Below are 23306 nucleotides of genomic sequence, written 5' to 3'. Positions count from 1 at the left end.
AGACCAGAGGGGAGCCGGAGGGGCTAGGAGCCGGGCTGGGGCCGGCTGGGCAAGACGTCTGGGGTGCGCCGGCAGGGCAAGACGTCTGGTTGGGGCCGGCAGGGAAAAGAGCCGGGCTGGGGCCGGCAGGGCAAGACGTCTGGGTGGTGCCGGCAGGGCAAGGAGCCGGGCTGGGGCCGGCAGGGCTTGACGTCTGGGTGGTGCCGGCAGGGAAAGGAGCTGGGCTGAAGCCGGCAGGGCAAGGAGCCGGGCTGGGGCCAGCTGGGCAAGACGTCTGGGAGGCGCCGGCTGTGCAAGACGTCTGGTTGATGCCGGCAGGGCAAGAAGCCGGGCTGGTGCCGGCAGGGCTAGACGTCTGGTTGACGCCGGCAGGGCAAGACGTCTGGGTGGTGCCGGCAGGGCAAGGAGCCGGACTGGGACCGGCACTGAGCTGCGCTCTGGGGCTGGAGCCGACACTGGAGGGCGCTCTGGGGCTGGAGCCGACACTGGAGGGCGCTCTGGGGCTGGAGCCGACACTGGAGGGCGCTCTGGGGCTGGAGCCGACACTGGAGGGCGCTCTGGGGCTGGAGCCGACACTGGAGGGCGCTCTGGGGCTGGAGCCGACACTGGAAGGCGCTCTGGGGCTGGAGCCGACACTGGAGGGCGCTCTGGGGCTGGAGCCGACACTGGAGGGCGCTCTGGGGCTGGAGCCGACACTGAAGGGGCGCTCTGGGGCTGAAGCCGACACTGGAGGGCGCTCTGGGGCTGGAGCCGACACTGGAGGGCGCTCTGGGGCTGGAGCCGACACTGCAGCAGAGGTCTTCCTCTTTAACCTCCGCTTTTGAGTGCGGGTCAGCCCTTGCGGGCTGGACATGTGTTGGGAGGTGGCGCTGGTGTAAGGGATCCTCTTCTCTTGAAGGATCACTCTCTCCTTTAGCTGCAGAGCAGAGGGCAACAGAGAGCTGGGATTGGGATGTTTGCCATAAGCAGCCTGATGAACCAAATGCTCCACAAACTGATGGTAAGATAGCCCTCCCAATTTCAGCATCTGCTGGATATTGAGGGGCTTGTCAAGGGCATAGTTAAGGAGGTTCACCAGGGCTTGATCATTAAACCCCAGCCCCTCTGCTGCCACACAAAATTTAGCCGCAAAACTTTCCACCTTCATGCCACGTTGCCGCAGCGACTGCAGACTGATGAGCTGCAGTATGCGGCTGGAGAAGGGGCTGTCTTCACTCTGCTGGGTCCTCATTTTTGGCGAGTTCGTACTGTCACGTTCCGGTAAAGGGAAAAAGGAGCAAGGACCCAAGCGCAGAGTGAAGTAGGATTTATTAATTAAAAAATAAAATAAAAGGCAAAAATAAACAACCCCGAGGGGGAAAACACTACTACAACAAACAATAAATCAAACAAACAAACTTGACTGGGCAGGCACGACAAGGCAGGACTGGACACAGCAAGACAGGTAAACATCGACAACATATGATGACGAACTCGCAAAGGACTGAAAACATGAGGGGGATTATAAAGCAAAAAGTAAATTGACACACGTGTACATGACAAACTAATAATGAGTAAGGAGGGTGGGACTAGACAATAGACGGGAGAGCGCATGACACAGAGAGACAATACAAGCCATGCGCTCACATAACACAAAACTGAAGCACACGACAAAAGCACGTGACCACAATGTAAACACCGAGCCACGTGCTTTGACAAAAGACGCAAGACACGAGCACACGATGAATGAAAACTCACCGTGCGCTCACACACGCAGCATGCATGCTTCATCCCAGCGCCGACCAAAACCGAAACCAACAAGACTGAGACGCTGGGAATGAAACACCACGCTGCTGACAGACGAAAACACAAACACGAGTACAAGAGCGCACGCGCCTGAGGGACGCAGAGCGCGCGCGCGGCCGCGTCAAGCAGGAGAGCGCACACTCTGCGTACACCCACGACGGTGCGCGCGCACACAGAGACAGAAACAGGACCAGACACGAGTAGTGTCAGAGATCCGCCACCAAAACAAGAATTTACAAGATCAGAGTGGCAGAACCCTGACAACAGACTACTGATTCACTGGTTTCATTCACACGACATGACAGGTTATTTAGTACACTAACACATTCTTAAGTTTATAATCTCTGAGTTTTTAAGTTTAAAAGTAAATCAGGTTTAAATGGTAAGAGTTTCTGTGAGGATGAAAGTAACAATGTCCCACTGCTAATATTTATACCTTATTTTCCCCTTCCAGATAGAGTTTGCAGTGTTTGAATACAGATGTTTTATAAAATGAAAGCATAATAATAAAAAAAAAAAAAAAAAAAAAAAATTGTTGAAAATCGTAGCATTTTGCATTGTTGGGTTGCTTTTAATTGTGCGTTTAATTTTCACTGCTCAATGTTCACTGCATTTAATTTTCACTGCTCAAAGTCGAAATACTGAACAGCAAATTTATCGATGTGCTGCTCCAGTCCCAAACCAAGCCAGCCAATGGCAACATTGGTGTGGAACAAACTTCACCAATTGACGAAAGTGAAGGGGAAAAAACCTCGAGAGAAACCAGGCTCAGTTGGGCATGACCATTTCTCCTCTGGCCAAAGTTCCTGTGCAGAGCTGTAGTCCAGGCACCGGCACGGCAGAACGCTGGTTGTCCATCGTGGAGAAGCTGCAGGTGTGTGTTGGTCACCGGATAAAAAATAACACCTGATTTTAATAGACCACTCTTGTGAGTTAGTTACCGCAGCAAAAATATATTTCTGCTAAAAACAATTGACTGCAGTGTTAGTTTTGCTAAAGTAAAAGAAATATTAAAACATACACATATTTTTACATTAACATCCAACTGAAAAAGTTCAGCAAAATATTTTTATATTATATTTTAATTGTTTCTTTTATCTGAGTGGTTCAGGACTTGTGTATTTTTTTGTGTAAGTTTGCCATTTGAGCATAGAAAAAACAACTAACAAAAAGACTTGATTCAACAAAGTTAATCCCTCTTTAAATCAGCATTTTTGGAAAAGCTGTACTTTTAGAGCTATGTACATAAAAACATTTTAAAAATACCAAAATACATTGGTAGATTTTTGTTTTCAAAGACAGTGATATAAGACTTGTTTTTTTAGCAGTACAGTGGGCTACACAATGGATGCTTGAGGGGTTTACAGTATATAGTAAACCAGTAGATTTTATTAAATTTTAGTAAAAATCATTTTCTAAACTGCTTCAATATACAGATGTACAAGTATTCTTTGTGCTTGAGGCTCAGTCATTTAACTACCAGAAGCACACTTCCCATATGCACTATAGCTTTTTTTTTTTTTTTCGGTTTTTGCTCTTTACTCAGTTTACACAAAGCCTTTCCGTTTGAGCTGGATGTGAGTTGAGGGAAATGTTAAGCCTAACGAGTATGATGCCTTCCAAACAAACATTATGCATGAGTCATTTTAATCATGGAAATTCTTGTTTCCAGCCTCAGTGCATATGTACATCATGGAAAAAATGGGTATGATTTTCAAGCACTGTCTTTTTCAAAGATACTTTTCAGAACTCTTGTTGTGAGGTATTTTCCAAAAGTTCCATCACACCTAGTTTCACTACCATGAATAATGTGTGCATTATGAAGCATTAGTCATTGTGGCATTGTAGTCATGGTTACTAAGTTCAGAATTTTAAAACAGCAGCTGTCAGTACAGGACATACAGTTAAATTTCAATCGAGTTCATTGTTCAGATAGATTGGTGAGTCAATGAAGCAACAAGTGAGGGTAAAACTGTGGCTGCTTCTGGCAGCTGGAATGGGGCTTTTGATACATGGGAAACAGTTTTGAGAGCCAGGGACTATTCTAGGCTGTTAAATAGTGGCCATGGAAGTAGAAATGTCCTTTACAAATGGGTAATTGTAATAGGTTTAAGCTCTGATTATTGTATGTGTTCTGATTTTTTTTTTTGCTGCTTGTCTCATTCTCTTTCAAATATGGCCAGGTGGTCCCAAAGTCTTCCAGTACTAAGGTAAAAACACACACCTGATGAAAACATAACTTTGTCACAAATAAATGTACATAAACTGTCGCTGGGGTGGTACCTTTTTAAAAGGTACTTGTTTGTACCTGGAGATCATTGGTAACTTAAAGGTAAATAAAGGTAATTTTGTACACGTCTTTAGCACTTAGTTTATAGTACAAGTGCTGTTAGTGATAGTTTTAACAGATTTGCAAAAATACCAATGGTCATGTGGTATTATATTAAATAGCCAAAGCAAATCTGGACACAATATTGTTTGTGACTAAACTTTTGCTCTCATCAGTAACATCCTGACTACATGCTTATCCTCTAAAGCTTTGAATGTGCAGATTTGTTTGATGCAAGTTTTTTTGTATTTAAGCTGCAACATTACAGGAAGAATCTTAAAATGCTCAAGTCAAATGCAAAACAGATATAGCCCAATTGTCCAGAGAAAGAATGGTGGAAAGAGGACTTTAGAAATGTGTTGTGCACATGCTGTGCACAGCTGCCAGGCATCTCTGAACATCCATTTCATCTGATTTAGAGTCTACTCACAGAAATTAAGAGAGAGAGAGAGAGAGAGAGAGAGAGAGAGAGAGAGAGAGAGAGAGAGAGAGAGAGGGGGTTTGGAAACCAACACAATCAGATGATCGGCTACCATCTGAACATTCAGTCTTGTAGACGCTTGGCTCATGGTTTTGGTTAAAAAAAAGTTTGGTGCTGCATTTGTTTTAGATGCACTCTCCTGCACTTTTAAAAAGACCAGACTTTTCTTGCAAAGTTAGGTTTGTGTTGCTCAGATCCAACATGTGTCCAGCTGGAACTAATCTGGAATGTGTGAATCATCTTTATTGATGGCCTGTGCCCACCTGGCCATGTGTAAAACTATTGAAGTGGAAAGCCTGAGGAAGCAATTTCTGACTCTAAAAAGTCTAAATGATTGTAATTTAAGTGTAGTTAGTAGCACAAAGTTAGAAAAACTGCATATTTACATAGAGAGGTTTTGGGTTTTTGGAGACTACATGTGTCCAGCCTTTGCAAAATTGCTTTACAAATGTTTAGCAATGATTGTACCTATTTGCTTCTTATTGTTTCAACTTAATTTAATTCATCTTTATTTCTATAGTGCTTTGTAGATTGTGTTAAAGCAGCTTAACATAGAAAATTATAGTAGATTGAAACTGTTATCAATTCAGTTTTTAGAGTTGATGTTCAGTTTAATTCAGTTCAGTGTGGTTTAATTTTCACTGCTCAGTGTCCAAACACTGAAGAGCAGATCCATCGATGTGCAGCTGCACAAGTCCCGAACCGTGCAAGCCAGTGGCGACAGCGGTAAGGAACAAAGTTCACCAATTGATGAAAGTAAAGGGTAAAAAACCTAGAGAACCTTGTGCAGAGCTGCAGTCTAGGCACTGGAGGCAGGATAACACTCAATTCATCCGTTTTAACAGGATAAAGCTGATAAATCGAATAATGTGAACTCATGTTAATTAGCAAAATGAGTTGAAACATTGCATTACAACTGCCAGTTATCAACTTTAATGAATCTTTAGCTAATGATTCGCAAAGAGATCATTATGTTATGACTTAACTTGTTGAGGTACAGGACTAAATAACTTTTAAAGGTTTCAAACTTTGTTGAAGTCAGAATTATTAGCCCCCTTTTGACTTTATTTTTATTTTTTTTAATATTTCCCAAATTATTTTTAACAGAGCAAGGACATTTTCACAGTATGTCTGATAATATTTTGTCTTCTGGAGAAAGTCTTATTTGTTTTATTTCAGCTAGAATAAAAGCAGTATTTAATTTTTAAAAACCATTCTTGGGACAAAATTATTTGCCCCTTTAAGCTAATTCCCCCCCCCCCCCGATAATCTTTGTCACTTTAAGCTGTATAGAAGTGTCTTGAAAAATATCAAGTAAAATATTATTTACACTGAAAAAAATTATTCAAAGATGATTCCTTGGATTTACTCTTTTTTTTTTACGTTAAGTGGTTGTAAACAATTTATTTGGGCTGAATTTAAACAAACAAATTAGGTTGACCATTATTCAACTTAATTTGTTTGTTTAAATTCAACACAAATAAATTGTTTGCAACAGTTCTGCATGCAACACTTTTTTCAGTGTACTGTCATCATGGCAAAGATAAAATAAATCCGTTATTAGAAATAAGTTTTTAAACCTACTATGCTTAGAAATGTGCTGAAACAATCTTCCCTCCATTAAACAGAAAATGGTGAAAAAAGTAAACAGGGGCACTAATAATTCAGGGGGGCTAATAATTTTGTCTTCAACTGTAAATGTTAGCATCATAATAAAAGCATCTGTTTATATTTTCTAAAACAACTAGCCACAGAGTTATGGGATAAGGAAATGTCAATCTGTAAACATATTTTATAGTTAAATGAGGAAAATAAACATGCGTTATGGGGGTGACCAAAAAGGTTAGCAAGTTTACAGTATACAAAATACTTTGTAAAAACTCTGTGAATTAAACTGCACAACCCAAAAGAAATGATGCTAATCAAAAGGAGAATAGTTGGAACACTATAGAATAAAATTCTGTGATTTTATTTAATATTTTTGCATTTATGGGGAAAAAACTTTGCTATGGATGTGACATCTCTCCATTATGGATGTGGCAGCTGTGAAATTTCCTCTTGTGTGACCTGGGTTAATAAAATATAATAGTTAGGAAACCTTGACAGAGACATTTTTAAGTATTTTCAAAGTACTGTAATACTTGCTTACACAAAAATGTAGAAACTGTTTAGCTATTTTGGTGAGAACCTAATTTCTTTTCATGGCAAGGTTGACATTTTCATGGAATTGCTCAATTAATACATTATTACTTGAGTTTATTAATTATCTATGAATCATATAAAATGGTACTAATCATTCATTGTTTAATTATTCAATAGTTAACATGATGATCTGTGCATTAGATAAACATTTAAAGCATATTAGTGGCATTGTATGGTAATTGCTTGTAAACGTATAAAAAGCCAGAAACTTATCCACACATAAAGTATTTGCTATATTTATTCATTTGGGCTGGTAGCTTATTTCTGATGAAAGACTGAAATATATTTTGTCGTGTTGGAAAGGAGCGGAGAAAGAACAATGCCAGACTGGGAAGTAAACGGAAAGCATTTGACTGTTGTGGTTTTGGCAAAATTGTTAAAACTTTACCAAAAGTATGTGCACACAAACATCTTCAATCAAATTGAAAGAATATAATGGCCTAGCAGTTATAGCACATACACTTACATAAAATATTGTGTGTGCTCATGCAGGAGATGCAGTTTCATGCTTTGTTTTTTCTGTTTTACCTGTTTATTAGTTGTAGTCTACTTCTCTTCTAGAAGAAAATTGACAGAAAAGTGCCCTACATGACCCATTTTGTGTATATAAGCAATATCACATGAGTAACAGTGTGATATGGCTATATATCAGCACTGGTGGGAGGTGTGCGTGGGCCTTAGTTTCCCACCAGTAATAATATGTGAAAATTAGAGAACATGCTGTTTTACTAAACTTAAGATTTGTTATGCAGTCTCTTTCATCATCTTTTGGCTTAGCTCTGCTCAGTCTTAGGTCTGCTCAATATGACAGGCTGACGGCAGCTAACACTCTGAATCTCCGAAATTATGAATATTTAAAATAGGCACTATGCTTATAAATAAACTGCATAGCTGCAATCTAAACAACTACATTCTTGCCCAAAAAAAACTCAAAAGTGCATAATGTTGTCCAACAGCTGCAATATTTGTCAAACTGTAGTGAGTTTGATCTGCTGTCACTCTATATAGATCAGGGGCGTAGATTTAGCATGGATGGAGGGGACGTGTCCCCACCCATAAAACAATTGCGCTGTCAATATTAACCTAGACATGCAGAAAGGGTTAAATCTCATCTCTCCTGGAGTCGCACTGCCCCCCAAACACATATGGTCTAGCTTCCTGCCTCTGGCGCCTTGACTTTTGCCAGTTGGTGAAGTTTTTTTCTCGCCGCTATCGCCACTAGCTTGCATGGTTCGGGATCTGTAGGGCTGCGCATCGACGGTTTGCTCTTCAGTGTTTGGACTCTCAGTAGTGATTATTAAATCACACTGAACTGAGCTAAACTGAGCTGAACTTAAACTCTGAAAACTGAACTACACTGTTTCAATTTACTATGATCTTTTATGTGAAGCTGCTTTGACACAATCTACATTGTAAAAGTGCTATACAAATAAAGGTGAATAGAATAGAATTGAATTGAATTGAATTGAATATGAACATTGTGATTGGCTGTGCCTTTCCCTGCTGTCGTGTGAAAGGCTGTAGCTGCATTTAAAACTAACAGAACCAAAACAGCTCAGAAGAATTTCCTGTGCAAGAATAAGGTGTGTCACACACACTGAACTGAGGATGGCGGCAGCAAAAAAAGGTGGACATAACAAGCTTATTTTAACGAAAAGTGTAAGTCACATAAACTCAAGTTCGCTACTGAATGAGTATGAGTATCATGATAATGTCGTTAATGCTCATGTTTTTCCCCACTATAATGGACAGTATAACATTATAAAAGACTTATAGTCTGTGAGTAATATTCCCTGAAAACTAACTGCACAACAAACAGCTACAAGTGCAAATAAATGATCCCTGCCAGTTCTCCTAATCTCTCAGAGTAGCTTGTCCAATTTCGGTTGAAACAATTTGTCAGAAAAACTACAGCCTCCATCTTGTATTAATGCTGATATATGATGCTGAAATACCTTTGCACTGTAGCTAAAATAAATGGAAGTCTTTATTATACTCTCTCTTTATCAGTTAATAAACATTCTTTTAACTTGATATCACAGTTCAGTACCCAGCAGCTTATTGGAAGAGGTGGTTATTTGTTTTCTAAAAAACTGAACCTTTTTGGAGTTATTTGCCTGCTTTTCCATTGAATTACAATGTATAAAGATTGTGTTTTAGTGATATTTTAAGAACTAATTTTTGCTGGATTATATTGTTGTTTGGTTATCATAACCAGACTTTTGATGTACCAAAAAATATTTCCCACCATTTTGTCAAATTGCTTCCATACTATTTTACTATTTTAAGTGTTTATTTACAAATGTGCATTTAAACAATAAGTTTTTTATTAGTTTTAGGAAAATGATAAAATGGGCTGCACGGTGGTGCAGTGGGTAGCACGTTCGCCTCACAGCAAGAAGGTTGCTGGTTCGAGCCTTGGCTAGGTCAGTCTGTGTTTTTGTGTAGTTTACATGTTCTCCCCGTGTTGGCGTGTGTTTCCTCCGGGTGCTCCGTTTTCCCCCACAAGTCCAGAAACATGCAGTACCGGTAAATTGGGAATGCTAAATTGTCCATAGTGTATGTGTGTGAATGAGTGTGTATGGGTGTTTCCCAGTGATGGGTTGCAGCTGGAAGGGCATCTCCTGCGTAAAACATTTGCTGGATAAGTTCATTCCACTATGGCGACCCCTCATGAATAAAGGGACAAAGTCAAAAAGATAATGAATGAATGAATAAACAATAATAAAAATGTATAATAAATAAATATGAAAAGATTAATTTTAAAAGACAAATATATTATCATCTATCATATTTTTTTTCTGTTATCTGTTAAAATTGTTTTAAATTAAAAACTGAAGCCCATAAGCAAATAACTAACTGGCCAGTACATTCAGCTTTCCTCAATCAGAATTTGGCCATTTGAGTATTAAGTATTTCAAACATAATAATAATAATAATAAAAACAATAATCCTTTTGGTCTTTTGAATCATGCAAATAAATTGTATAAAGTGAGGATTAATCATATATTTTAATAGCAGTTTTATACAAAACGATATTTATTCTTGGGGTTGTGGGGGCTGGGGGTTGTTCGATTCACCCGTCCCCACCAATGTCAAGTGCAAACCCACGCCCTTGATGTAGGTCACAATTAATCGATTTATTTTCATATTGTCAGGTTAAAACTGCCCACAGCAGAGCTAAATTGTTCATCACATGTCTTATTGTGTTTGTCAACCACAAATTTGAGCTACACTGGCATCGGCTGTGAAAGGCTCATGATAATTCTGTAGGGTTCTGACACAATTCAAAGCACAGAGAGACTGGTTGATCCAACACTGAGATACAGTGAAATTACTTGACACAAAATTGAGTTATCTGGCTTCAATCTTAAGTATTCTTGTACTTTTCAGTAATTGCATTGCTTTTCAACACAGCAATCAGTAAGTGTGAGATTTCTGAGAATGATCAACTATCCACTTTTCTGCTTATCTTACTTAGCTTGTGTTTTACTGAAATCACTTGTCCTGTGGATTACAAAATATTAAAGCATATTTACTCATCATTTTAATATGTTTTATGATTCTGGACTGGTAATATTAAACATGATGCAACTGTAACAAGTTTACATTGAGTTTTATTTTCCCAAATATTTGGTTTTGATGTCTCCGTGATTATAGGTGAATTTACAAGTATGTCAACCAAACTAGAAAAGTATATCAGCTAGTACAATATCAGCAGACTGTTTGTGTTAAGGTTAAAATAAAGAGTTGAAACACTTTCAGAGGTGTGTATAGTGTGTAGGATGTCTGTTCGGGAAAATAAACAAACATTCATGTCAGCAAATATTAAGCAGATAGTCTACTATAACTCTGACTGCTAGATGACATGAAGTTGTGAAGTTACTTCAACAGGATGTCTAAAGTGGGCCATCAATATAAAGTGTTTTCATTATTGTTGTTCAAAATCAGAAAAGAAAACATCCCAAAGTCCAATTTTTCCACCGTTATTTAACTTGATACTACACAGCTTTTTATATTCCACAAGCGAAAAAACTCATATGGCATGTTTGTGATTATTCGTTCAGTGGGTCGCCAAGGATACAAGTTGAGATGGAGGAGTGTAAGAGGAAAGAAAAAAAACTTGCCCTGGTTTGTTACATCACATACCAAATAAGGAATATACACACCAAATACGGCATTGGGTCTGTTTTTTATTAATGACTCTCTCACTCTCTTTTTCCTCCACTTTATGCTTTTTCCTTCTCTCTGAAAAAAAGAAGCAAGTAGAGGCGTGGAAAAATTTGGGTGGCTTTTCTCCAGGATTCTCTGAGTTGTGTGTTCTGTCCCGGGCAGGAGTGAGTGGCACTTCTTCTCTGGAGAGCACACAGACCAAAGGCACAGAAGAGCTAATCAGCGTCGTCTCTGCCTGACACATTCAGACCAACTCACAGAAGGAAAATACCTGGAAGATAATGACCTAACAGTTGTCTTTTTGCAGACGTTTGAATATCCCACAGAAAGAGCGGAATACAGCGCTCTGAATTCTTCATTCCAGAGGTAAATATGTTTTTGTAAAAGTGCTAAAAGTCACTTTGCTGTTGTGTGGTGGATGCTTTTGGTTTTGTATTGCTTCTCCAATGCACATAATGTGTAGGAGGTTTTACTTCTTAATTATAGTTTAAATGGTACTGTAAATTCCAGTGCTTTGGGAAAAAGGGAAATTTCTTGCACCACAGGAAGAGGCAAAGCAGAAGAGTGCAAGTGTGCTCTGATAAAATAAAACATGAGGAGGGGCTCTGTGCTGTAAGAATGAGTTAAGACTGAGACATTTGGTAGAAATGTTTCTGTGACTGCTGTTACTGCAAGTGGTAGTTGTTTGGTTACACATAACCTTCTTTGATTACCTTATCTCTTTTTTGAATGTGTAGAATACATACTTTTTAGAAGTATATTTTGCAGAATTGTCCTTATAACAGGCTGGTAAAGTTGTGTTGATTTTGGTTTGATCAAGATAACACTGATTGTAACCTCGTTTAAATAGAAGCAAGAGGCAGAACATATCAGGAAGCACATTTCACTGTGGGTGCTTTTCAAAACCACCTTCTGTCCAGCACTGTATAAAGACAGGGTGATGTGAGAAACTTTTTCCACTGTCTCTGCCAGATGGACAAAGAATGTTGGGAGAGTTAGAGCTGAAGCATTAAACTTAAGCCAAGCAGAACCAGATGTGGACCCTTGAAAATACCGGAAAACATAGATCCATTGCATTTCCAATTATTATGTGCATGCCAATACAGTAGGCATAGTGTTCAAGCAGAATTATTACCTCAAACATGCACAGAATCATTCACTAATAATATACACTGTATGGGGAGGTACACTGTCTGTGTACCTTTGATTGTACTTCTCCAGTAACAGGCTAAAGGTACAGTTTTTGCACAGTATTTCTTCCTTCAATGTTCTCTGTTGTGTGAGATTTGAGAGGACTTATAGGGAGAAATAGTTTTCCACACTTCCGCCACTAGAGGACATTGTTGAGATGCTGTGAGAAGCTTTTGGCACTATTTCAATCTGTGTTGAAGAAGACAGAAATTGGTTTTGGTTCAAACACATGTTTCTCATCTCATTACTGTTCCTTGGGCATTGGAACCTTAAAAACCATTAAAGAATGAGGCAGCAAAATGTTGCTGGCAAGTCAAACAATACAAAGAGATGTCTATGATTTGAAAGTTCCCTAAAAAATATTGTTGCAGAGTGAAGTGACTTTATTTTTTATTATTCTAAACTGTAGTTTATGGGGTTTTCAATATGTCTTCATGCATGATCTGCATGACAGTAATTGTCAGCAATATTTTGCAATTTGCAAATTTGAAATAACTAGAGCAAGTCAATGTGAAGTAACAGATGTATTATTTTATTTTTATAATTCATGTGGCTATCCAGTTGTGCTGGTGTTAAATAAATACATTTTCCCTTTCTCCTTTTCTCCAACAAATTAACTCCAAGAAGAAACAAAAACAGGGGCTGCATGCTTTTTGAAGAGTATCTTGTGAATGTTCAAATATGAAAGTCAAAGGTATCACCAATAACATGCTGTATTAAGTAGTTTGCATGATAAGTGTAATTAACATCTGAATTAAAAATTATTCTTTGATTTCTGAATATTTAACATGTCTGGACTGTTTAACTTAGCCAATACAAGATAAAAAACTTTTCTAAGAATATTTTTTCTTAGGATTCACCTTACTTTAGCATTTACATCACAATTGCTTTAATTAATATTAAGAATTATTAACATGCCACATTGTCTCATAACTATAGCTTTAAATATGGCAGAAAACAATATATTCCACGTCAAATTATCAGTGGATTGCAATTAATAGGTAAGTGTTTTAAGAGAAAAATATTATAATTTTATAAACTACTGATATTGTGTATTAAAAAAAAAATTATATATATATATTATCATTTAGAGCATATTTAGTTTTTTTCCACAGTAAAAGGTGCAAAGTCTATAAAAACATTTTTTCTCTCTTTGGATTGTAGCCTATAGAGGAAAGTAGGGCTTGGTTCTCCCGCAATTTTCTCAAGTTAAGTACTGACTAAACATATTTAATTCTTACTAAATATAATTTCACAATATCCACCAATTTTATTTTACTTACAATTGGCAATTCCACAGTCTCTCTATCTTTGTTTAATGTTAAATAATTTGTTCACCCAAGGAATAAAATTAGACCATAATTTAACTAATTTGCTTAGAAACTCTGAAATCCAATTTTAGTTTTTTTATGGCTCCAGGGGATGATTAAGCAAAGTCTTCTGTAGCAAATTGATGCATTTTTGTTAAAATAGTATTTACATTTAAAACTTTATGTACAGTTTCAAACAAAAACAGCTTCTACAAAGGCCTCTTTGTGACTTAAATCTTTGACCTCCATTTAAAAAACAAAACAAAAAAAAAAACGAATCATTGTTTTTTAATTTGTTTATATTTTTGTTACTTCTAATTCTTGACACTAAGCTTAAGTCATATGTCATCCACCAGAATGGATTCATACATATATATATATATATATATATATATAAATATATATATATATATATATATATATATATATATATATATATATATATATATATATATATATATATATAGACCAGTTGATCTATTTTCTGAAATTAATAAAAACTATAATTTTTGTATTTCAAATTCATCAGTAGTTAACTGTAGTTTACAAAATAAAATGCGGAATTAACATTTTACATTTTTGCAACAGACCATAGGGTGAGAATGACCCACAATGACTATAGGGTGTGTTGGCCTCTTTCGACAGCAACCTAGCCTTAGTTAGCTTCAGTGGGGAACCATGTGAGAGCTGCAGATAACTAGCTGCTACTTAAAAACACATACATTGGAATGGCAAATCCAGAGAACTGACTGCCTGAAACGATTTGTTATTTTTCTAGAGCAATGTGTACTACTGCCCTTTTTGTGTATTAGCATATTGGTACATGGCAACACACCAGGAAACTACTTTACTTGTACCATGACCTTACGAGTCCAGCAGCTGAGACTGATGTGATTTTAAGCATGTCATTTCCCTGTAGTCCTCCAGTTATCAAGACATAACCTTCCAGAGTGTGAGCTCAACATGGTAAAGGGCATTGAATTCTGTGTTCTGGCATCTATCTGTCTACATGTTATTGCATTTTTGTCTGTGTTCATTTTTTTCACTTATGGACTGCTCAGTGGTTTTTATTGGCAAGTGAGTGCAGCTGATGTGGGAAGAAATCTTTAAAAATTCTGAAATCTGACAGCTGTGTGGATTTGGCTCACAGGGTGGAAACAGGTCACATCAATTTTACTGTTCTGCCAAATCCCTTCCTCTGCTCCTAAAAGTAAGCGTAAACAGCCCTAAGGTATTTTAGAGAATGTTGATGTCATATTTTATGAGATAAGATGAGAACACAAACAACCCAATAAGTGACTATATTTAGAGTATTGATCATTTGATACCTATAATTTAGTAGCAAAACATTATCAATCTTTGCAAAGTAATGACAGAGTTGTAGAAGATCTTGTGAAACATTCAGTCTGCCTCTTTAGGACACTGTGTGAGAGTAAAAAAGATCTTGAAGTTTATATGCTCTTTTTTTTGTTCCATAAAAACAGTTTTGTTGTTTCCCCCTCTAGCTGTCTATTCTGACACTTTGGTGGACTATGGGGAAGAGGCAGTTATTACTTTATGCCCTCTGGGGTGTAATGGTTTTTGGCCTATTCCCAAAACTTGAAGCTCAAGATGGTAAGTTTATTTAATTTAATATTTTTGGTTGTACAATGTGTATTTGAAGGTTTAACCTCCTGTTTAGGTGAAACATAATTATTTGACTGTGCCACAGACGGTGCACAAGTTGCTCAAGAAGAGTGCTTAAAATTACTTAAAAATGTTTTTTTCTTTGCTCTATAGGTAAATATTCTGTTTTATTACCCCATTTGTTAACACTTTATAATAACTACACACAGTGAATCATTTATTAAGCATTAGAAAAAAGCTTTTTTTTACTATTTGTTAAGCATTAGCTCTACATTAATAGATGTTAGTTAGCAGTTTTTATATACTGTTACAAATAGCCATTAAGCTTTAAATTGTCATTTATAAGGGGTTTATAAACCATAAATAGTTCTCGCATATTCTGCATGTGTTGTCAAGAATGCAGCATGTGTAGTTGAAGTTTCAAACTGCTTACCACTGTCTATTAATGTAGAGTTATTGCTTACAAAATAATTAACTATTTGCTAATGCCTAATAAATGATTCATAGTGTGTAGTTATTATAAAGTTACACACTTTTTGTTCAACATATGATCATTATAGAACTCCTTCAATGCTGATCACAAGTATAACAGTTTATTGAAGACAGTTAGAAAAAAATATCTTTACCAAAATAGTTTCTAAAAAGGGAAGTAAGTGAATTAATACTCAACAGCAAAGGTCTCAAACTCGATTCCTGAGGGCCGCAGCTCTGACTATTGAGCAGGTGTGAGTTGGAGGTGGTTGGAGCTAAACTGCAGAGCTGTGGCCCTCCAGTAGTTTGAGACCATTGCTCTACAGGAAATTAAATAATGCTAGGCTATTTTAGAGTGTACCTTGTTTAGAACTGCTAAATTATCCAAAAGGATTCAACAGATAGCTGGGTCTCAAAAGCTACTGTCATCACTGGGAACAAGCAGATCCAGTTAAAGCTGCCCATAGGTAATTTATGCAAAATGCCACCCCCAGCCCTCATAAATAACCTGATTAATCGTTCCACACACTTTTAACATGACATGTTTGTCACACAGACACATTTTCTGCATGCTTTTCTCTTTTTTTGTGCTTATGTGTAGAGACATAAGAGAATAATGATATTTATAACACAATTTCAGAAACATCAACATCCATCTTCTTCCTCTACTATTATCCATTTACTCATTTAACCATCCATTTCTCTACTAAATTCTCGAGAGTCAGGAAAAACTATATTCACTGCCAAACTCATCCCTAAATTTTTTGACAAGGTGTCACCAGTTTGTGTCTGGGACTTAAGAGATCATCAGTAGCTGATGATGGCTAACCACCAGTACAGCTTATATCTTGGGAGCTTGATGTCTGATTCTAATGTGTTTGTGTGCTGACTGTCTTCACTGTGTAACCAGAGCAGCAAAGAAAATTTCTGCACTTTGAAAACAGTGATGAACCTGTATGTTCTCATCTTTGAATTTTTCACTTAACTAAAGGCTAAAGAGCATATTTAACAGCTTTTCAAAATGAAAGACCTCATATTTTTTAAATGGAAAATGTATGCTTTTCAGTTCATGTGCATTTAAATTTTGCCATTAAGTCATTTGTAATTTACCCCTAAATGTTCACAATCATCCCTGTTGGCAGTAAATGCTATTCATTATAGTCTTTCATCTGGTTTTCCATCTGAACATGAATGTCCCTAATCCTACTATCATCTCAAAAGATTATCATATGACAAAACTAGACAGAGTGTGGCTTTTGTCACACTTGGAGCAATTTTGTGAAGTCTTTAGAAGTCCAGGCAAATTTAATGAAGTAACAGCAAAAGTATTTTTAAAGGTCCAAAGATGAGACAAAAGGGGTCATGACTGGTGCTGTAATCACTGAATACTGTAACAAGAGTCTGCATGGTCTGTCTGAACACATGAAGATGGAAGTATTTCAGTTGAACATACACAGAAACTTCATACTGTACATGCAGATACCCTAAACACACCATACTGTAAAACCCCACAACATAATTCTAAACAATTTTAGAGCATGAAATTAAGAAAGCATCTTCCTTGGTTCAGCAGACATGCAGTATAATATGTTTGTGTTGTGTTTTTATGATGGATTGTAATTATCCATGATTATGTTTTATGCTTGCACCCTTCCCCTGTCTCTCTCTTTCTGTTTTTTAACCCACACTTTTGGCATTATGTTTTGTTTGTCTCTCTGTCCTCTCTCCACTTCTTCAAAGCCCCTGGGACAGCTGACCTTGTACTCTTAATTGACGGATCAGAAAACGTTGGAGCTGCCAACTTCCCCCTCATCAGTGGTTTGGCTGCTCAAGTGATTGAGGGGCTTGCTGTGGGCAGGGATGCAATTCGTGTAGCCCTTGTGCTTTATGGTGCTGACCCTGAGATTAAGTTCTATCTCAATAGCTATGACAACAGACAGAGTGTCCTCAGTGCTATCCGGGGGCTTAAATACCCTGGTGGGGAGGCAAATCTGGGGGCTGCATTGCAAGAGGTGGCAGACAGTCTGTTGGGCGAAGACGCAGGAGGCAGGGCAGAGGAAGGGGTCCCCCAGGCACTGGTGGTGATCAGTGCTGGGGAATCCGCTGATGATGTCAGTCAGAGCGGCAGGGCACTAAAACAGGACAGTGTGTACATCTTTGGTATTGCTGCTGGTGATTCTGCCACTGCCCAACTGGAAGCTATTGCTACAGACAAAAGCTTTGTTCTGTCGGCTCCTGATGTCAGAACAGTCTCAAGCATGGGTGACCAGATACTGCCATACATTAATGGGGTTGCCCAGCGCAACATTGTGATTCAAACAGATTTCACAGAAGGTATGTAATCACTGTATGAGGGGATTCCATTGAGAAACTGAAGAAAAGGAAATCATTGCAGTGCTTTGTCAGGATCGGGACATGTAAACATTTTATATTCTCTTTAATATACAATATTTAGACTAAACTAAAATTAGTCAGCTTTGTAAGTAGAGAAGAACTACAGTAAAAAACATGTTTTATTTTAGTTTCAGAATATATTTTAATTTTGGTAATTGTAGTGGTATTCATTATTCATGTTTTGCAACAAATAATCACTGAATGCTAATCCATATCCATTATTTTCTTACATGATTTACCTATCTTCACTTCATAGCAAGTAAAGAATGGTGGTTTTTATTGCACTATCACACATCTGTAATATATATATATATATATATATATATATATATATATATATATATATATATATATATATATATATATATATATATATATATATATATATATATATATATATATATAGCTGAAGTCAAAATTAGTAGACCCCTGAATTATTAACCCCCATGTTTATTTATTTAACCAATTTCAACACATTTCTAATAGTTTTAATAACTCATTTCTAATAACTGATTTATTTTATCTTTGCCATGATGACAGTAAATATTTTTTAATAGATAATTTTCAAGACACTTTTATAAAGCTTAAAGTGACACTTAAAGACTTAACTAGGGTAATTAGGTTAGGCAGGTTGGGTTAAAATTGCTTTTTATCCTAGCCGAAATAAAACAAATAAGACTTTTTCTCCAGAAGACAGAATAAAAATATTATCTGACATAACTACGAAAATGTCCTTGCTCTGTTAAACATAATTTGGGAAATACTTAAAAAAAATCATAGGGGGTTTAATCATTGTTCAACTAATATATATATATATATATATATATATATATATATATATATATATATATATATATATATATATATATATATATATATTATTAGTTTTAAATAGGCTAACCATACAGTAGGTTATCCTATTTTGTTTAGAACTTGCACAATGACTTAACGGTATTACTTTTTCTTCTCCCTTTTAGCTTTGGCTGTTGGGCAGAGAGATGTCATTTTTCTCATAGACAGTAGCTTGGGCAGCATCGGAATCAATGTAGCGCGTGAAGTCATCAGAAGGTTTATTGAGTCCGTACCAATTGGCCCTGATCAGGTGCAGATTGGAGTGGCCATGTTTTCCACTACCCCAAAGATGGAGATTGATCTAAACTCATTCAGTTCAAAAGAGGCTTTGATCTCTGCCCTTGTGAAAATAAAACCCAAACCTTCAGTCGAAATTAACATTGGTGCAGCCCTGGATTTTGTGAGGACCAACATGTTCAGAGCTGAGAGGGGGAGTCGCATTCAAGATGGAGTGCCACAGCTTTTATTGCTCCTGACCAGTAAAAAATCCAAAGACAGTGTCCAACAGCCAGCTGAAGCCCTTCGACAAATGGGTGTTCTGACATTGGCTGCAGGTACCAGAGCTGCTCAGGAGGCAGAGCTCAAGGAAATAGCTTTTGATGACAGTGTGGTTTTCATGTATAAAGACTTCAGGGTGTTGTCACGCAACCCCAAAGAAATTATCTCCCCTCTCTCTACATTGTCTGGTGTTGTTGTGACAGAGACTCCAACTGAAACAGGTAAGTCACAAGCATATTTGTTTAAAAATAAGCAAATTGTAGGATAATATATTGCTCATAAATTACTCCATAAAATTCTGTATTTATAATAAAACTATTTAGTTAAGCATGTTTTTATGTATTTATTCCTTTTTATTTACTTAGTGTTTTAGCCTATTGATACTGACCTATAGCACAAACTGAGATTACTGTGGTTATATCAAATCCTCTAGGACCAGTTGTGGAGGTTACAACAGTCCACACACAAAAAGTTGTCCGAGACATTGTTTTCCTGGTGGATGGATCTAACTATGTTGGAAATAACCTGCGTTTTGTGAAGGACTTTATCAACGGTGTGGTCAACAAGCTAGATGTTCGACCTGATAGAGTGCGCATTGGACTAATGCAGTTTGCTGAGGGGCAGCGCACAGAGTTTTATTTGAATTCTCACAACACCAAACAGAACGTGCTTTCTGCCATTGCACAGCTCAGTTTGATGGGAGGACGTGCACTTAACACTGGTGCAGCCCTGAAATATGCTCTAGATAACCACTTCCAAACCTCATCTGGGTCTCGTAGGAGACAAGGAGTCCAGCAGGTACTGGTGCTAATAACAGGAGGCCCATCTCAAGATGATGCTAAAAGGATTGCAGACCGACTGGCTTTAGAAGGTGTTTTGACATTCGCTGTTGGAGCTGGCCAGGTGGATTTGACTTTTCTGAAAACTGCTGCTTTTGTTGAAGATTTGGCATATTACAGAAGAAATTTTGCTGACTTGTCAAGTGTTGTTGAAAAAATTATGACACCACTCATCACTGTTGTTGGGGAGACTGATACAATTGAAGGTGAGCTGAAGCACCTTCTTATGAAACACATTTCCATAACTGCATTCAAAATCATAATTATTATTTTTAAAAGAACAAAATTATCCCCTCACCCTTATAATTAGTCTATCAATGTACTTTTTAATGTGGGGATTATTATGAAATATCAGCAGCCTATAAAATCTTTTTTTTTTTTTTTTTTTTTTTTTTTACCTAACAGTGGTCACCCCAAATGATAAACTGATCATTATCAGTTAAATTATAAATCATAATATTATACTGATTATAAATATATAATATAATACTATAATACTATAAGTTGCTTATAGTTTCCTATATAATTTCATGAAAGCTGAATGTGGCAAAAACAACAACAAATTGTATTCAATAGACTATTTTTCATTAAAATTTTTGATTTTGATTTTTTACAGGAGCTCCAACGCCTGGCCCCTCCCATGGAGAAAGGGATGTTGCATTCTTGATAGATGGCTCTGATGATGTCAGAGGTGACTTTCCCTACATTCGTGACTTCATTTCCAGAGTGATTGAGCCTCTTGACATAGGAATTAATAAAGTAAGAGTGTCTGTTGTCCAGCATAGTGATAGACCAAGCCCTAACTTCTTCCTCGACACTTACCAAACCAAAGATGAGGTGCTGAGAGCTGTAAATGGGCTCACTCTGGCAGGTGGCAGAGGTCTGAATACTGGTGCTGCATTGACTTTCATGAAAAACACAGTCTTGTCAACAGCACGTGGCAGTCGAGCTGCACAAAATGTTCCCCAATTTTTGATCGTTCTAACTGCTGGAAGATCAAGAGATAGTGTCAGAGAGCCTGCGGTTGCCCTGAAGACTGAGGGAGTTGTACCTTTTGGTGTTGGAGTAAAAAATGCAGATCCCAAAGAGATTGAGGCCATCTCTCACAATCCATCATTTGCTTTCAATGTAAAGGAATTCAGCCAGCTCAACACTGTCCAGGAAAAGCTCAAGAACTATGTGAACTTTCAAGAACAAGACCTGACGAAATTTCTAGAGAGAGGTAAGAAAACTTGTGCTTTTTATTTTGCTGTGGTCTTCTTCATGCTATGCTCTTCTTTATTTCTGAATACGGTTTCTCTTACTGCTGGTGCACGGTTTTTGCTGATGCCGAAGAAGTAACAAAAGATATTGTGTTCCTTTTGGATGGATCCATTTCTACTAAAAGTGCATTTAATACAGTGTGATTTTTTTTTCAAAAAGTTGTTGAGAAAATTAAGGTTGAGGAGATTAAATACAGAAATATGTGGTTCAGTACAGTGACAATTCAGTGGATGAGGTTTATCTCAGAACTTACTCAACAAGGTTCTAAATGTCATAAAAGTCATGTAACACAAATGTGAACACATAACTAGCACTGTTGCAGCCCTCCAGTTTGTGAGGCAGCAGGATTTTAATTCTTCATCTGGTAGATACTTCAAGAATTTCTTCAATTGCTAATATTGTTGAGCAGCAGACCATCTACAGTAGTTATGAAATAATACGACCTTACATTATTCTTACACATCTTAGAATTGTGAAAGTCAGCATTAGGGTGGAAAATGCAGTTTTAAATGAGCTGAATACTGTATCATTCCAGTCTCAAATTAAATATAATATTAATTGATTTGTCAAACTTTTTTTGTAGAACCAGAAATAAATTCAACCATAAAGCATACCCACAAAAGATCTGGATAAATTAATAAAATGGAAGTTCCGAATTCAGACAGTAAGACCATACACTTTAGGCAAATGATAACTCATTTTTTTGTTCAATTTTAGGTCCTTTTAAAAATTGTTAATATGGATATGAGTGCCTGCTGAATTACCTATTTTAAATTTGCATTAAATCTGTCATAGAAACTGCTAATTATAGGATGATGTTGGCTCAAATGACGATTTTTTTTTCTTTCTTCTTCAGTGTTTTTGCATGGCTTCCATGTCTTTAGTTGGCATCTTTTGCACACAAAGATGTTCATTTCACTGGACTATTTTGAACTATTTTCATTTGGAAGAGCATTTTCTTATTCAATGCTGTTCACCTCCTGACCCACAAAATTGTTTTGAGGGGTCGATGTTACTGATGTTCCTCGATTTTCTTTCATATTGAAACAGTTGATGTTCTGTCAATTCTTTTACAATTCAATTTATACATTGAATGAGTCAAATATATTCCAATATCCTTTATTTTTCTTTTCTTGGCCACTTGCTTTATACAGGAATTAACAAACGGGATATAGTTTTTCTCCTTGATGGCTCAGATGATTCACGAAATACGCTTCTTACCATTCGTGAGTTTATTCGGAGAATGGTTTTGGATCTTGACATTGACCAGGACATTGTTCGAGTTGCTGTAGTACAGTACAGTGAAGACCCTTTGATTCACTTCCTACTTAACACTTACAATAGTAAGAAAGCTGTACTTTATGCCATTAATGGCCTTACAGCAAAAGGTGGAAGAAACATAAACACTGGGGCAGCTCTACAGTATGTCAGGGACCATGTTTTTACTACTGCTTCTGGAAGTAGACATCATCTAGGAGTCCCTCAGGTGTTGATTGTTATGACTGGTGGACGGTCCATTGATCAAGTGGCAGATCCTGCTGAAGATCTCAAAAATTTTGGCGTGTTGTCCATTGCCATTGGAATAAAGAATGCTTTAGAGTCAGAACTCCAGACCATAGCATTTTCACCTAGATTCATTTTTAATCTTCCAGTCTCTGGTGAACTTTTACATATTCAGCCTGACATCCTCTCCTTTATCAAATCCAAAATGGGGATAGAACCCCCAACTATTATTGGTAAGAATAACCACACATGGCATTTTCTTAAAATCCAAGCTTTTTCTTTTGACTTTAGGCATTCAATTGTTTGGAATTAAACTTCAACAAAATCTCTTTCTTTCACTTAACTGCCTGTTTTAACAATGTGGCCATTTATTGATTGATTCAACCTTT

General features: G+C 37.3%; 1 protein-coding gene across 3 annotated transcripts in view; it reads left to right on the top strand.

Moving 5' to 3' along the window:
* The first annotated feature begins 11116 nt into the window (after positions 1-11116).
* col6a3 (collagen, type VI, alpha 3) overlaps positions 11117-23306 on the top strand; it is an 83571-nt gene continuing 71381 nt past the window's right edge. The window contains exons 1-7 of one of the 3 annotated variants that reach the window (XM_073912683.1): positions 11117-11336; positions 14977-15085; positions 17309-17902; positions 18940-19533; positions 19746-20357; positions 20768-21373; positions 22569-23150. In XM_073912683.1, coding sequence (XP_073768784.1) covers positions 15004-15085; positions 17309-17902; positions 18940-19533; positions 19746-20357; positions 20768-21373; positions 22569-23150 — 3070 coding nt within the window. In that variant the 5' untranslated portion in view covers positions 11117-11336; positions 14977-15003. The remainder of the gene's footprint in view (positions 11337-14976; positions 15086-17308; positions 17903-18939; positions 19534-19745; positions 20358-20767; positions 21374-22568; positions 23151-23306) is intronic. The other 2 variants (XM_073912684.1, XM_073912685.1) reach the window with 2 other exon arrangements.

The sequence above is a fragment of the Danio rerio genome, chromosome 9, assembly GCF_049306965.1.
Source record: "Danio rerio strain Tuebingen ecotype United States chromosome 9, GRCz12tu, whole genome shotgun sequence".
Classification (NCBI taxonomy): domain Eukaryota; kingdom Metazoa; phylum Chordata; class Actinopteri; order Cypriniformes; family Danionidae; genus Danio; species Danio rerio.
The sequence above is the reverse complement of the archived record's forward strand: the minus strand, read 5'-3'. Positions and strand labels throughout refer to the sequence as shown.